At 39.1% G+C, this 17,714-nt stretch overlaps 1 protein-coding gene across 2 annotated transcripts in view; it reads left to right on the forward strand.

Annotated features, from left to right (window-relative positions):
* The first annotated feature begins 1,548 nt into the window (after positions 1-1,548).
* Positions 1,549-17,714, forward strand: part of LOC149205903 (putative protein ABIL4) — a 30,027-nt gene continuing 13,861 nt past the window's right edge. The window contains exons 1-8 of one of the 2 annotated variants that reach the window (XM_089395219.1): positions 1,549-2,177; positions 2,275-2,357; positions 2,461-2,611; positions 3,242-3,341; positions 3,594-3,686; positions 3,836-3,878; positions 4,026-4,081; positions 4,316-4,422. In XM_089395219.1, coding sequence (XP_089251345.1) covers positions 1,926-2,177; positions 2,275-2,357; positions 2,461-2,611; positions 3,242-3,341; positions 3,594-3,686; positions 3,836-3,878; positions 4,026-4,081; positions 4,316-4,422 — 885 coding nt within the window. In that variant the 5' untranslated portion in view covers positions 1,549-1,925. The remainder of the gene's footprint in view (positions 2,178-2,274; positions 2,358-2,460; positions 2,612-3,241; positions 3,342-3,593; positions 3,687-3,835; positions 3,879-4,025; positions 4,082-4,315; positions 4,423-17,714) is intronic. The other variant, XM_089395220.1, reaches the window with a different exon arrangement.

Raw genomic sequence — 17,714 nt, forward strand, 5'->3', positions numbered from 1 at the left:
TTTTACGACACCATTACCTGCATATCGGCCTTAGGGGCGGAGGTATTCATGGATGCCGCCTCACTGACTGAGCCTACATCACGAACAAGCCGAAACCTCGAAGTTCTGGACTGGTGAGCCCTATCGCCCCTCGCAAGACGGAGAATCATACTAAGGGGGCATTCGGTGGGACATTTTCTTCTGCTAAGAATGGGCGCGCAGGGGTTGCACCTCGAACTGCTCTCGGTGATATTACGAATGGGGTCGAGTCCTGTAAGGCTCCAGCCTCTGCGGTTAAACAGAAGAAGGCGCGGGGGAAGAATGCGAAAATAGGTTCTAATCCGAGATGTGAACTAACGGAGGAGGAAAAGCAGAAGGCCAACGCTTGGGCTCAAGAAAGAATCGAGAGGGTTCAGTTTAGTGGTAAAGATAACCCTTTTGAAAGGAAATACATGTTCATTTTTCCGGTTGAATAATGTAGATGACACACTCATAATAATATGCACATAAACCTAACTTCCCATGTAACTTCTATATAAATATATTGTATATATATATATATATATATAATGATACAAAAATATAATTTTGTAAATTTAAAACTTAAAATTAAAATTAGAATGAATAAAATAACTATTATTTTATTTCTTATAATACTTTGTAAACACATACACCTAATTTTATAAGGCTTAAAGCTTATAAAATATATATTTTATAATAAATATAGTGTATATATAATAAAAATATATAAATATAATTTTGTGAATTTATTTTGGAAATACAATTTTTTAAATAATGAAATAATTATTATTTTATTTTTTAAATGTTTTTATTAAAATATGTTTTTGATTTAAAAAACATATTTTTTTATTTTATCTTCTAATTTTTTATTAAATTAATTTTTTGATTTAAAAAATACCTCAATATTATAAAAAAATAAAATAAAATCTATTAATTAAAATAAAACATTTAAATAATAGATATTATCTTTCTCAAAAACATGGAAAAATGATCACATTACATATCTAAGTAATATTATTATTTTAATGTATTCATGAATTTGAGTATTTGATATTCTATACTAAAGCATCATATAGTGATGAAAACAGAAGAATTATAATTACAATAAAATTAATAACATATTACTATATCATTTATTAAGTTTATAAAATTAATAGCATATTATTATATCATTTATTAAGTTTATAAAATATTTATGTTTTGAAAATTATATTATTAAAAAAATAAATTATATTTTAAATATATAAAAACTCAATTAACCTAATCAATTAAATAATTTTTATTGATTATCACACTAATTTCCTATATTGTTATAAATCAATTGACATTAATGGCCAATCAAAAAATGACTTAGAATCTGTGGTAAGTTATTCTGTCGAGCACGTGCAAGAAATGTCGTGGCAGTAGTTCGATTGAAAAAATTAACACAAAACAGAACACGTGGACCCCTTGAATCTGAAAATATGAGAAAGTCATTACCCTGTTTGGATTTTTTCTAACATAGACACGATCTCACATTAAGTCGAAAATTAAGCATACCTCCCCGAACGTGATTGCCAAATAGGCGCGTTCGAGCCCACGCAGCTCCCACAAAATCTTAAAAAATGTGTGAAGTTTGACATAATACCAACTCTCCTGATGCAGTGCAGGCCAGCGTATGGACAAGCCCATCATGGCAAAAGAACATTCCTTTTCCTCCGCGGAAGAAAATGAGTCTGTCTCCTTTAAGGGCGAGTCACCGGCCTTTTGTTAGACATAATTTGCAGGGTTCCCAATTTCCAATTTCAAAAGAGGTGTAGCTGTAGGGCCATCGGTGCAATCAAATCAATCATCCAATTCCCACCCTCACCTGCCAAAAGTAAAAAGCAACACACAAAACCTTGTGACAGTCACCACCCAAAACGATTGCCAAGCTCACTTTCCCCATGAATTCATTGAATTTCTGGCTTTCAAATAGCCAGAGCCACCAGGAAAGCACAGAAGTGGAGTGGAGTGAGCGCCCTAGAGTCAGAGGAGAGATTGCAATGACAGATGATCAAGGGGCGCCTCCCTTTCCCTTTCCCTTTACCTTTCCACCCGAGGAGGAGGAGGAGGAGGAGGAAGAAGAGGAGGAAGAGCCCATGACTTATGATGAGATATCAATGCAGCAGAGCAGGCATTTCCTCCACAGTCTGCAGGTACCCACCCATGTTTCTCATGTGATTCTAGTTGAAAGTGATCCATAACTTTTGTTCGTTTTACAAATATATGAGATTGGTAAAGTGGTAATCACAGGAGCTAAAGAACTTGAGGCCACAGCTCTACTCTGCAGCGGAATACTATGAGTTTTCCTGCCTTAACAGTGACCACAAACAGATGTATGTCAAAATATGGCTAGTTACTCTTACTTTCATGTTTATTTTTAGATTCAGTTCAAATATAGTTTCATTCATTATGTCAAGATGGGGTTGTCCTGCTCAGGATTCTGGAGAATTTGAAAGATTATGTATTGAATGCTATGGTAAGCACTGTAGACCATTTGGGTACTGTTTCCTACAAATTAAACGATCTTCTCAATCAACACGCTAATGATATTTCCTCCTCAGAACTTCGGATAGCTTGCCTTAACCAGGTACTTGTGTTTCTCCTGCAAAATCACTATTTTTGTTTTTCCAAATTTTGTGTTTGTGTGTAAACGTACGTTTTCTCTCTCATGATTTGTGAATTCCCTTTTGATCCTTTTGCAGTTATTCTCTGAAGTTAGGTATTAATTAGTACTATTCAAACTTTATGAATATTGGTATTTGTGTGAATCAGTTACTGGTTCCTAACAACAGGCAGAATAATGAAATCTTTCGAGAAAAAACTTGATAAGCCCCTTAACTGTGCATTAGCTTGGTCGCATTAGTGATCAAAGTGGAACTTGTGTGGATTTTCTGGTAAATGGTAGACAGATACTGAAAACCAGTCGAAACTTCGAACCCCATTAAATCCACAATGGCGGTAGCGGAGTCATCGGAATGCCGAAGCTCGATGACTTTTATCCAAATTCCGTACGGGATCAATTGTCAATGGTTCAGATAGAAACTAATCTTTATGATCAATAACCTTTATTTAATGTATTTGTTCTTCAACTTAATAGCAAAGATATTTTATCTTTAATATTAACTAATACCTTATGCTTCCATCCATTTGTATACTGATGCTGAATCTTGAAATGAAATCCTGTGCTACATTAACATAATTGTTCGGTAAATTTCAGAGGCTTCACAAATGCCAAGAATATACAGATGGCGAGGGTCTCATGCAGCAGTGCTTGGTGGAGAGAATCCCGAGATTTCACAAACATTATGTTTTACCAGGTATGTTGAGTTTGTTATCGACACTTAGCAGGTCTAGTCCAACCCCCATATAGCAACCAATAAGTGGAAATGAGTCAAAGCCCCTGAAATCATTTTAATGCAGTTTGAAGTTTGAACTATGTCTTCGATCAATTGGGGAGTTCAACTTATCATGGTTGTCTCTCACTATATTGGCATATTTTTGTGTTTGCTCTGTAATTAGTGCCAATTTGATCTGACTGTCTTTTATTCTATTGCATCTTCTGACAATAGGTTCGGTATTTGAAGACTTGGAGACCTGTGCAGACAATTTGACAGACATGAGCCAGAACGATGAGCAGACAATACTGCGACCAAAGCCTTCTGGTACTTTGTTTCTTAACCTAAAATAGCTGTCGAAGACGAGCACAAGACAAACATTTTCCACTTGTTGATATGCTGAAAAATTATTCATGCATGATGTTAGTTACACCTTACAAAGTCTATATTTAAATTAAAATTGAATCTTGCAACAGAATTTGGTGCTGCGATAAATGCACACCCAGACAACTCTTTCAGGTAATATTTCTCATTCGATCTTTCAAGGCAACCAGCGTTGGAGTTCGTAATGTACATTGGAAAGAACTATAAGCGCTGTTGTGTATCCTAAGAAAGTAATTTTTCTCATTTGAAATTATGTGCCTTAACTATTTCTTGTTCTTGCAGAGAGGAGTTTCAGTTTATGCCTCCTGCTTCAGAATCTGAATCTTTCTTCTTCCTAGGTATCTTTAGACTGGAAGAAAATACAATATTTAATTTCTAGCATTACAAGGATGCTTTTCTGCACGAGATTAATTGTTCTTATTTGAAAGTTAAGAATATCGTGAAGCGTTTAAAATTCAGAAATGATTATCCTATTTGATTTCTATATTAATGTCATTTAAAGGTTGAATGATCATGTGTATTTAAATTCCTGGAAAAGTGTGGCACTGACAAGTTTTGTTGAATTGTGTCAGACACTGAAGTTCCTATTCCGTCAGTTTCTTCTCCATATTCTGGAGTTCAATCAACAGCTGCGGCTCCTCGTTTAGCTGCTTCAAAATCCTTTGCTGCTGGACGTCGGGTAAGCTCAAAAGCTCTGACAAAAATGCTGCAGTTTGTCCTAGAATGTTCTGATTGCACCAATGATCATTCCTGTGGTTGTTCTGAGAAGCCACAAGAAATGACATCTTGTATATCTAAAATATAGCTCAAATTGTTTATGGTAATACTGAAATTGCTTATAGTGAAACAGTTGCTTTGCGAAGCTTCTCTACTTGTTTTTATGATCATCCTTAGAAATGATGCATTTCCGACCGTTTTTTTAAATATGACTGGATGTTGGATTTGATATCCAAGGCTTTACAAGTAAGTTTTAAAACAGGTCCAATTTGATTAATTCAATGAGAGATATCATCTTTACATGCGGAGGTATTATAATACTTTATCACATGAATGGGAATTGTTTCAGGGCCAACATTATGCAGGGCTACAATGGTGACTTATGTCTTGTTAAGCTCAAAAGATCATATATGTTTCGGTCTCCTAATGCCTCATAACAAGTCAACACCTACTGTGCAATTGTGGCTGTGGCTACACATTTGGATGATATTTGAATTGTAATGCTCCAATACAAATTTGGATAATTGTGCTGAGAGAAGTGAGGTGCTCTACAGCTTGGGTGGGGGATCTTGAACACTTTCGCATGTGTGCATGCTTCCAATGCTAAAGAAATATATAAAAAAACTAATGTCTTATATCTTTTCAACACCAAATTGTTAAAGAAAAGGAAAAGGAAGCACTGATGTAATATCTATCTTACTTACCATATTTAAACAACTAATATAAATTAAATATTAGTTAACTCTATGCCCAGCAAAATGATTAACGTGCCAGTGAATTTTTATACCTAGAATTTTATTTTTTACTGAAAACCCAGAAAACTAAAATCTGAAATCTATGCACAATTAACACAACTGAGCTTCTAACAAAGTATACACAGCAGAAACAAGAAATCCAAGCACATAAACTTTACACAAATTTTACCCTGGAAACCCCAATGTGGGGAAAAACTAGCAAAGAAGTATTTTATTAGGCTATAAAGAATTAATCAGGAAACTATTACAGCAGCAATTCCAGAGAATTTACAGCCAAGAATGGCCCTAGAAAATGGCCCCTCTCCTCTGCACAGTACGACCCTGCAAATGGCCTCTCCCTTTGTAGTGTAACACCCTTTTTCTCCAGCGAACTAGGCCCAAGACACAGTCTCTCCTCCTGTAGAGAACTCGGCCCTAATGACTCTTTCTCTCTCTCTGTGAACTCAGCCCCTCCTTAGCTGATTGACCTTCCTTCTTCTCACCCAAATCAGATCTCTTCTCTCTCACTTGATGTGATCTCCAAATTGTGTCCTTCACCCACACATTCTAGCAATTCATAATTTCTCTCATAACCCTATTTCCTCTTTGAGATCTTCAAAGAAAAGATCAAAGGTCAAAATTTGATCTTATCACTTTCTTTCGATCCGTCAAAAAAGAAATATTAATTTCCAGAGTTATAGATTTTAGTTACAAAGGCAATAATAACTAATTAAATTAATTATCGTGCTTTTCCTAAGTTTAAACTTAGAGAAGAAAGAAACTGCTGAAATAAGTAATTATTAAGGTATTTTTTGCATGCTTGGACACAAGGCATATGCAGAGACACCTGTCCGAGCTACAATTTTAATACTCCCTCTTAGCGAGGAAGGTGTTCTGCACCACCCTTAACTTGTCCTTGAAGAAGACAAACTTACCTTTTATCAATGCTTTCACGAGGATGTTTGCAACTTGCTCATTTGTAAGTACATATTGCAACTTCACCTTGCCTTTTTACACAGTCCCAGATGAATTGATACCTGATCTCTATATGTTTCGAACTATCATGAAACACTGGATTTTCTGAGAGCCTGATGCAACTCTAATTGTCACAATGTATCATGATTGGCTCCAGCTCTTGATCAAATAGCCCCATGTGTAACTTTCGAAACCAAATGGTCTCACATGATACCAAACTTGCTGACATGTACTTAACCTCAACAGAACTCGATGCAACTGACTTCTGTTTCCCGCTGAACTAAGAAACAATTCTAGACCCTGTTGAAACAACAACCTGAAGTACTTTAATTGTCAATTGTGCTGCCTGCGCAACCAACATCTGAATAACCCATTAGCTTCACTCCATCTCCCTAGACATAACTCAACCCATACTCCATCATACCATGTAGATGCCTAAGTATGTGTTTCGCTGCCACCCATTGCACTCGCTTTCACTCAACCATAAATTGACTGAATGTATTGACAAAAAAATATATATCCAGTCTAGAAGGACGCAAATAAGTACCAGACAGATGAAGGCTCCCGTGACAGCTAGGGTTTCGGTCTAGTTAGTGCTCAGTTGTGTGGATCTACCCGCAGCCCCCCCGCATAATGACAAATTTTTGTGATTTAGCGGTGAAATCAACATCTCTTGAAGGAATGGCAGTTGGATTTGCAAGTTCTTCCTCTCAGGCAACTCAAGCCAAGGTATCTTACAGTGCCATGTTGAAATCTGGATTTGTTCTTCTGACAGTTCAAGAATCTCTTGCTGTTAATGTTCCCTTGGAGGATGAAGCCTTCAACTGTGCAATTTTGTTTTTAGAACAATGTTTTATATGTAGATTTAATGGGTTTTGGCCGTCGCTGAGTGGTCTCCATAAGTGGATTTTTGATTTGTGGAAACCTCTATTGTCTGATGATCTGAATATTTACCCTCTGGTTTGGGGATTTTTGTTGTTGTTTTTGATAATCCCAAGGATAAGAAGATTATTTGGGATTCCGGTCCTTGGTTTTGGGGTAGTGTTGGTCTCTTCATGCAGCCCTGGTCTCCTCTTGATCCTGTTATGGGGCAATCTCCTCAGCTCCAGTTTGGGTAAGGCTTTTGAACCTGCCCTTGCATCTTTGGAATCTTTCTTCGTTAACATCTATTGGAAATGCACTAGGGAAATTTTATTGTATGGGTTCAAAAACTAAGCATTTCCTTAAGACCTCTTATGCTCGAATATGTGTGGAGATGGACTTTAATAAAGGTTTTCCTGTCGAGATAAATTTAACGACTCCAAATTATGTATGGGTTCAGAAATTTGGTTATGAAAATGTTTCATTCTGATGCCGACCTTGTTATGAAATAGGGCATGTAATCAAGAATTGCCTCAAGCGATTGCAGGATAATAGATTTCGGAAAAATAGTTGGAGGCCTAAATGGTAGGAAGGTGCTCATTATACTATATACAAGGAAGAAGAGACCCAAGACAAAGAGGAAGCAAAAGAAAGTCAGGAAGAAGTGCATGTCAAAGAGGATCCACCAGAGGAAGCAAAAAATAGGCAGGAAGAAACACATGCCAAAGAGGATCCACCGAAAGCAAAGTTAGAGGAAGAACATCAAACTCTTGCAAATCTTGGTTCCTCCATTGAACTCTTTGGAAATAGGATTGAAAAAGAAATTTCTTGGGCTAATCAGGCAAATGAAAAAAGTGCCAAAGGCAACAAAGATCACTCACAGAACGGTGACCCCTTGGATTCAACATAAAACACAGGTTGGATCCGAGTTGGGAAAAAGGGCAAAAATATCTCGCTAAGGAAAACAAGAAGCTAGTCAAAATCAAACCAAAAAGTAGTTAAAATTAGAATGTAAACGTATTTGGATCTTGGGAGTATTTTGGAAAATCTTTAGTTGGAAAGGGAATAAAATTTTTGTATTATGGAGTACTCATATGAGGGTTTGGATTGAGCCTCCATAGTCAAGCTCAAACCCGCAACGGATATTGGAAAATCTAAAGAAATGTAATGGTCTTTAAAATGTATCCGAATTGCTTCAGGATCTCCACAACATACTTCTGTTGTTCAAGGAAGATCTGCCCATCTCTCTGCCACACCTCTAGCCCCAAAAAGTAGTGCATCAACCCCATATCCTTCATCTCAAACTTCGAAGCAAGATCCCTCTTGCAATCTGCAATGAGCTTCTCTGAACCTATAAGAAACAAATCATCTACATATAACACAAGAATGAGTGGCTCTCCCCTGACCAATATGTAGTACAGGTTTGAGTCAGCATCACTCTTGGTGAAACTCATCCCTAGCAGATAGCTATCTATCTTGGAAAGCCATGCATGTGGTGCTTGCTTGAGTTCGTACAACGCTCTCTTCGACCTGCAAACATGGGAATCCATCCTATGCACTTTAAAGCCCTCTGATTGTGTTATATATAACTTGTCCTCAATCAGATCATTAAGAAATGCTGCCTTGATTTCCATATGATGGATCTTCCAACCCATCTTTGCAGCATTGGAAGTCACAACCTTGATGGAGGAGTACTTGGCTACAGGGGCAAATGTCTCATCACAGTCAACTCCCTCCCTTTGAGAGAACCCCTTAGTCATGAACTGGGATCCGAACTTCTCAACACTACCATCAATAGCGTGTTTGATCTTATATATCCACCTAGATCCCACCACTGATTTTCATTCAGGTCGTGGCACAACCTCCCATACATTATTATTCATGATGAAGAGTACTCTTCCACCATGGCATCCCTCCACATATGCTGCTTAGATGCCTCCTGAAAACTGGAAGGCTCAGCCTCAATCAACCTGCTCATAAGAGCCATGTAATTGGGAAATCTCTGTGGTGGTTTGCTCTCCCTAACTGAAGTTATAGGAGCATCCACCTGCTCCTGAGCTTCCCTTAAGGTACGCTTTTCCCATTTTGGCCTCTTCTTCCTAGAAGTCTCGACTTGGGCAAATGGAGCATCATGTTCCTACTCGTGCTCATGTTGCTTGTCTTGCACATAAGTATTGGGTCCTGCAATCTATAATCATTGTCTCCTTTCTTCCTTTGGTGCTTCCTGCTCTTGAACCTCTGATACAATTGGCACTGAGCCATAGAACATTTTTAAAGCCTTGTCCTCTTCAAATTTCACATCCCTCCACATCACTGTCTTCCTGAGTGCATGAATGTAGAATTTGTAAGCCTTTGAGGTCTCACTATATCCAATGAAGATACCCTTCTTTGTAGTAGGCTCGAGCTTTGCCCTCTTCTCTGATGGAACGTGACAATAAACCGAGCACCAAAAAATGCAAAGATTACTAACCTCTAGTTTCTTCCCCATGAATGCCTCTCATCCTCCCCAACACCTTGTGTGGACTCCTGTTTTGCAAATAAAATGCTGCGTTACATGCTTCTACCCATAAGAACATAGGTAGATCCTGATCACGCAACATTGCTTTTGCTGCCCCAACAATGGCTCCGTTCTTCCTCTTCAATACTCCATTCTGCTATGGGTTATATGGAACTATCAACTCCCTCTTAATTCTAAAATCTACACAAAACTCCTTGAAGGCATTCGAGTTGTACTCGCCTCCATTTTCAAATCTAAGTACCTTGATCTTTCTGCTCATATGGTTCTCCACAAGAGCTTTAAACTCTTGGAATCGATTGAAGACCTCATCCTCAGTCTTCATAAAATAGATCTAGGTTTTCCGAGAATGGTCATCTATGAAGGCTGCGTAATGGATGAACCCTTGAATAGACACTGTTGACATGACCCACATACATTTGAATGGATCAAGTCCAAGATCCCCTTGGACTTGTTGTCATTACTGGAAACATGGTCTTGGTGTACTTTCCCATGGTACACTCCTTGCACATGTCATGTTGATCTGTAGTGAAATCAGGGAGTGCGGTCACGACCTCAGTCAACACTTGAGTGCTCCATGGGTAAGTGTGCCATTCTCCTATGCCACAATTACCCCAAGTTACTGCTGTTGCTACTGCTGTTCACCAACACTTTGGCTGGCTCGAATTGGAGTCTATATAGCTTGTTTCCGCTCACTCCAAGCACCTTTGTTGTGCTGAAGTTCAAACCCTTGGGACAAATATACACCTTTCCATCTCGAAAAATCACCACATAACCCTTCTCCCCCAAGATTGAAACAAAAATTAGATTCTTTGTCAAAATTAGAACGAATAGCACATCCTTCATTAGTAGAGGCTTCCCGGACTACCCTTGAAACTTAATAGTTCCATTGCGTGTTGCCCTGTAATTCGCATTGTCACCAAGCTCAATGTGGAATTCCAAACTGTGCTCCTTCAGACTGGTAAAGTAGTCTCACACTCCAGTCATGTGACTTGAAGTGCCACTGTCAATGTACCACACGCTAGTGGCCATTGAACTAGAGAAACACACGATGAGTGAGAATTCATTCTCAAATCTACCTACAAACTCGTCCATCTCAGTTGTGGCATTGGAAAAATGCCCTAGCTCGTGGCAAGCAAAGCATTTCACTTTGCTAGCATCAAACTTCTTTTTATTGCCCTTCGAAGTAGCTCCTTCAGCGGAGCCTTTCTTGGCCTTTCTCTCGCCCTTAGAGGTTAGGGCCAAGTTCTCTTCTTCCTTACTTCTTTTAGTCTCCACGTTGAGACCCTTCTCAGATCTCCTCTTGTGTGAAATCATCACACAACCTTTCCTAGGTGGGAAGATGTTCTCATCCCACGGTGCATTTTACAAATACATCCCACTGATTTGTAAAGCCATTCAAGGCTACAGGCACCAATTCAGATTTAGGGATTGTCTTCCCTACAACTACCATCTCATCTCGCACCTGCGTGAGCATGGTAAGGTAGGAAGCCACGTTCTCTCCCTTTGACATTCGTGTTGTAGTTTATCCTTTAGCACCATCTTCTGGTTCTGGTTGTCACTCTGGTACAATTTGGTGATTGCATCCCACATCTCTTTGACAGTCTTTTTCTCATATAGAAGGGGAATTAGTTGATCTTTCACCTTGTCCAAGATGATCCTTTGTGCCCTTGCTTCTTTCACCTCATGGAGATCTAGGGCAACAAAATCTGACACTGGAACAACCACTGTGGAGTTAGCAAAGCTCCACAACTTGTTCTCCTTGAGAACAATTGTGATCTAGACTTTCCACTGAAGATAGTTTGAGGCTCCTTCTAACCTATCTTCATACCTGACATTGATTGCCATGGTAAATCAAACCCTCGCATCACTGTTTACTGAAAACCCTAGAAAGACCACGAACCCCTTTGAGCTTGAACCTGTGCAACACTTGAATTTATTTTAGAGGCTTTGCTATGATACCATGTTAGTTTTCTCTAAGCCCAACAAAATGATTATTGTGACAATAATTTTTTATACCCAAATTTTTATATTTTACTGAAAACCCAGAAAATTCAAATATGAAATCTACGCATAATTAACACAACTGAGCTTCTAACAAATTATACACAACAGAAACAAGAAATCCAAGCACATAAAATTTTACACAACTTTTACCCTGGAAAACCTCAGTGTGGGGAAAACTAACAAAGTGGGATTTTAAGAGGGAGTGTTGAAAATGTAGAGAAGGAAGGTCTTCTGGCTTGTGCCTTAGCCAATAAAGAGTTCGAATTGTCTTTCTCTAGCATGAATGCTAATTCATAAGTTAGAATTCAATTGTGATGAGTTGATTTCTAGTTCACTGGAATGGTCATCAATAGATTACATGCGTAGTGTTGGAGCTTCAGTTCATTGGAGTCTTCTTCAGTTAGACTATAGGATGAGGTGGCAGAGACAAGTCCAGTTAGGACGAGTTAAGACTACAAAGTCAATTTCAAGTTAGGATGAGTTAAGACTTCAGAGACAAGTGAAGAAAGGACGAGTTAAGTTCTCAGTTAACTCGGTTCACAACTAGAGGAAATCAAGGAGCAACTCGAGCTAGTTAACTGAGAGCTAGTCAAAGTGTAAGTAAGACTTTCTCTAGTTAACTAACAAAAGGAACTTGTTACACTTGTGTGAACAACCATTCAAAGTTGGCCTCCTTACATGTATCGAAAGTCTATTAACGCAGAGAAGGACGAAGGCACAAAGATTGATGATTCTTTGTTGTTGGCAGTGTGCATTGGTTGAGGAGCTAAGATCAGGAATTCGAGGAGCAAGCTGAGATTAGTTTCAACAGTAAGCAATTGTGTATGTAGGTCAAGATCAATAGGCAAGGCTGAGAACATCTTCTCAAGGTTGAGAGCAGTGATCAAGGCAGGGCCGAGAGCAATTGTGGAGCTAGGAAATTAGATTCTCAAAGGCTATTTGCTGGCTGCAGTAGCAACAAATTGAATTTGTAAAAGATCTATTTGCTCAAAGAACAATCAATAAAAAGTCCACAACAACGAATGTAGGTTTTCCCATTTGGGTTTCTTGGGTAAAACGCTAGTGTCAATTTTATGTGTGCATGTGTTTTTATCTCAACTATTTTTCGTTGCATGTTGAATGTTAAGAAACTCTGTATCTTGGTGAAAGTTAAACTTGGTTTCAGTTTTCAGTTGCCTTGATTTTTCAGTAAATTCATCTAAGTAGTTGCAGAGTTTCAAGAAAATTAACATGGTATCAGAGCCACGCTCTGTATAAAAACCAACACCAAGATTGTTCAGTCAATGAAGAGCACATTTCAGTCAATAGGCTTGTGCTAGAGTTTGAAGAGCAATGTTTTTTGGATAAGCAATATGTTATTTCAAGGACGAAGGGCAGATCGCTGTTTAGAGGGAGCCTCTAACTTCTGCTCATTGAGGGAATGGATCTTAGTAGTTTTGGAAGATAATGGGGTGCTAAATTTTGTGAAGAACCCACAAATTGCGCCCACAAATGCCCAATACTTGAGCCATCATAACAAGAATGACACCAATGGCAGGAGGATCATTCTTGAGGGGGTAAAAGACTACATTATTCCTCATCTCCATGGCAAGATGACAACAAATGATATGTGGAAAACCATTTTGGCTTTGTATTAGGTATCCAGTGATGCTAGAAATCTTGCCTTGAAAGGCAAGTCAAGAAATATTTGGATGAGCAAAGGAGAGCCCATCATTACGTACCTTTCCAAATTCACCTAGGTTTGGGATGAGCTAGCTGGAGTGGGTGAGATTGTAGCAGGAAAAGACCTTGTGAGTCTTGCGCTATTGGGACTTCATAAGTCTTGGGAGAATTTCCAAGATGTAGTCAGTGGCAAAGAGAATCTTCCCAACTAGGAAAGGCTATGAGGAGACTGTGTCCAAGAAGAAATCCGAAGGTGGATGAGATATGGAGTTTTAGTGAAGATAGAGGACGAGTGCTTATTTCCCTTGGCTATGGAGTCTAAGATGATTCAAAATTTTGAAATTTTCCAAAACCGTATTCAAGGAGGCTAAAGATGGATGCCCTAGAAACCAAGCTTTAAGATTTACCCACCCATGATCTGTGGATTTTCACGGAAGAAAATAAAATTCATCCACTAGGAACATTCATCTATTGTCATGCAACGAGTAACATATGCAATTGCTAACCAAAAAGCCTTGTACAATGATATTCAATAAACTAGGGCACAACAACATTAAGTAGTTGCAACAAATTCCATACATTAAATATCATTTCAAAAGAGAATATTCATCAAAAGGAACTTACAAGATGACAATGAGATATATCCAACCACAAATCAAGAAGTATCTCCAAGAAAGATCGAAATTCTAGCTTCTAAAGATATCAAAATGCATCAAAGAGTCTCCAATTCGTCCAAAAGAAAAAGGGCAAATGTCTTTTGCAAGAGAAATCCAAGTGATGGTGATGCTATCTCACAATGAGAGCGAGTTCTATTTATATGAGACCTTTAGAGGTCGAATTCCTATTCCAAAACCCCTAGTATTATTTTATTGTACAAAAATAAGGTCTTGGTGACAAGCCCACCAAGAAGCTTAAAAAATTATGAATAAACCATCCAATAGTAGGCCGAAATGATGATGTCATGATGAAGTGAGGCCATTGGAAGGCCATGTTGAGTCCTCTAAGTGCCAAAATGAGAGAGAGGGCTCCATAAATGATGCACAAGGGGATGGCCCCTTAATGTCCATGTAAGTCATCATGTGGTGCTCCAAAGTGGCTCTGGGGCACAAGTACTGGTCTCATGGGTCTCCTGGTGAAAGATAAGCCTATAGACTCCTTTAATCGAGGGCTCTAAAGATAGTGCATGCCCTCCCATGTCTTAAGAGTGAGACAAACCTCCTATGGGCCTTGGATCAACTGCCAAACCATGTGTACACTGCTAAGCCGGCTGGGGCAATGCTAGTTCAAGTGCATCATCTCATGAATAATGTGGGCAATGAACAAGTTGTTGAAAGTGCTAAGGGTGTCCATGACATGAAATGATGCTCTATCACATGACAAAGTCCCATGGCTCTCAACACATCCCCTACAAGTGTCAATATAATCCTCTAGTGGGCTTGGGCCCTAGTTAAGTTGCCTAGCCCATGATGAAACTACCTGCCAATTATATATAAGATGCAATTAATCTCCGCAACTTTAGGTACAATAGTTCTTTAGTGCATCTAAGTGAACCAAGCTTGTTAACCAAGGGCACAAATGAGACTTCATAATGAGCCTCCCTTCCAAATTTGGAGCTTTAAGCATGTAATAATGTTACGTTCCTAAGTAGGAATGGCTAGTAAACAACCCTATTAGGTGTTTCCAACGCCTAAAGGAAAGACATGTCCAAGGTACATCCTTCAAGTGATAGGTGTCATGTGGATAATGATGAGGTGGGTTGGGACTTAGGGGTCTCAAGGCCAAATGCCATGGGTTCAAGGGTGGTAATGATGAGGGATGTCCACATATTTAGGTGTATATATGTAGGAGGGAGCAATCATGGTACATGAGTTACCTTGACCTTTGTTTTTCCACCCTTCTTCATTTTCCTTTTGCCTTTTCTTGATTTTTCTTTATTATATTACTTGGGGCTCTAGGAAATGAGAGCATACTGTGTATGATATAAGCAGTTATTACCCCCTTAAGGTGGGGTAGTTCATCGCCCACCAACAGTTGGGACATGAATGGGTTCCTTAATGATGGGGGCACTCATGGGGCCCTAGGAACCAGGGTGATGGCCATAATGAAGGGGTAGAGCTCATGTTTGGCTTTTGCCCACACGCTAATATAATGTCCCAACCATATTTTGCATTTTGTGATGTTATTTTCTTTTGTATGTGGCCATGATATGCTTTTAACCCTTTTTTTTAGTTGCATCGACCTCCGGGGCAACGTTCTGAGTTCGACCCATACATGTGGACAAGGGCAGGGGGAGTACCAGAGCCTTGTGGACCCTATGGTCATGTGGACCTAGAGAGGGAAGATGATGAAATAGGGCATGTAATGTGCAGAGGTGAGTGAAAAATGTAAAACGGGAAAACAAAACCGCGCTACCAAAATCGAGGTTTCCCAAGTAGTGCCCATCCTGAAGCTATAAGCCAATAGGGGAGATCCCATGGGACTAGGGTTGAGGATTAACCCCCCCATTTAAGGTGAGGGAACACGACTACAATCAAAACCGTTCCTTCTTCCAAGTCACCCAATAATCCATACCCAGTGTGCCCAAGGAACAACAAGCACACACACCTGATTGCACAATGAATGGCATACCTTTAGGATTGGATGGCCCACCTTCAAACATATGCTCTCGACAAATGGGTGAGGGGACATATGATTGGCTTAGGGAGCGAAGATCAATTGGCACAATATATCAGCTACATTGGTGGCTGTTAAAGGCTGCTGGCTGTCGGTTGAAGACACCTTTAGGAGAAAATTTCTCCTATGGGGCACCCACTGGTGGTGTGTAACAATACCTTGATGGAATAATGTGATGGTTGGGTGGCAATTATTTTTTAGGAGCTAGTGGTTGAATCTGATATTGTAGTAGGTTGAGATTCGTAGACGGTAGGTTTGGTTGAGTTGTAGAGGAAGCAAACTAATGATGGTGAAAACATTTTCATCATAAAGGGGGAGTCTTATATTTTTGGGTCATTTTGAAAGTGTTTACAGTGTACACCATACTTGGGGGTGCTTCATGTGATGTCAGGTGCATGGTGTATGGACAACCCTTGGTTGTACCGTGATGGACATACACATTGGAGTTGGCTTGCTCATTGATTGATATGCCTTGTTTTGATGTTTGTGTGGCATTCTTCCTTGGGACATTGTCGACCTATGAAGCTTGGTGAATTTTTAATGTAGCTGTCAATTGAAGGGTGGTTACTTGCTTAGGAGGACAACTTGCCTTAGAGGAGGAACATTAGGAATCTTGGAGGAGGACATTGAGCCCTAGGTGGCACGAGGACACATGGTTGCTTGCATGGAGGCTTGTACTTAACTTTAGGATGTTTGGGTTTAAGAGTGATAATGTCATTGGGATGGACCTAGAGGCACACATGAATTAGGTGTTGAGAAATCTAGGGGCAACTTAATTAGGTGATTTCTCTTACTTCGATAACTGCTTGTGATGTTCTTTTACTTAACTTGATCTATTTGTACTTAACTTCTTCTTATCTTGATTATTATAGTGTTCTTTATCATCAAACAACTACCAAATAATGAAGATCAGTGACACAAGAGGACACAAAATGTAGGCTGCAAGCCAGGGCCAAAACCTCTCCTCTTGAGAGGAAAACCCACAAGAATTCTTCTCTTCTTATAGAATATTCAAATGACGAATACCAAGACCTATGACCCTTGACAAAGACGCCTCCAAGACCAAGTCAAACCTCTTGTTGATGAACTTGATTTTCCCAAAGTCAACTCAAGTCAACCTTGCTTTACAACTGCTGCAACTTCTTCTTCAACTACAATTTCGGACCTGCAACTCTTTGACTGCAACTTCGGCCTCTACTGTAGAAACCCTAGCTCGCATGTGTGGGTGGAAGATGGTAAATTAGGTCTCCTTTTCAACTTGCTCAAAGTGCTTCTTCTTCCTTGGTAACTCGACTTCTTTTCTTAATGATTTTACACCCAAACTTCGGCTCCTTGTGATGGCTTCAATTCGGTCTTCCCCACAACAAGATGATGCCCTAATTCTCTTCGCACGTGTGGGAAGATTTAGCCCAAAAACAATCCTTAAAAATCCAGTTTCTTCTACCTTGTAATGTCCTTCGCTCTTATTCTTAGTCTCTTTCTTGTTTTCCATGAGCTGATTGGATGCTTTTCAAATGAGGTCGAGTACCTCTTATATATATGCTTATCATGGTGGTTGAATGGCCCTTATGACGCCAACTTGTCATTCCTTGAAGGTCGACTTGTTGTAGCTAGGTTGACTTGATCTTGGAGGGTCTTTTATGACTCTAAATGACTTATATAAATTTTCTTTACATGATACAAAGTGCCCAATGGGGTCTTTCATATATGACAATGACTCAATTGACTTCTTGACTCTATGACAAACCCTAGAAGCACTCAATGGGTGCTTGACCTATAAAATTGAACTTGAGCATGAAACCCATGCTAAAAAAATAATAATAATAA

This window comes from Pinus tabuliformis, chromosome 1_2 (genome assembly GCF_031772625.1).
Source record: "Pinus tabuliformis cultivar Carrire ecotype Pingquan chromosome 1_2, CPIR1, whole genome shotgun sequence".
Classification (NCBI taxonomy): domain Eukaryota; kingdom Viridiplantae; phylum Streptophyta; class Pinopsida; order Pinales; family Pinaceae; genus Pinus; species Pinus tabuliformis.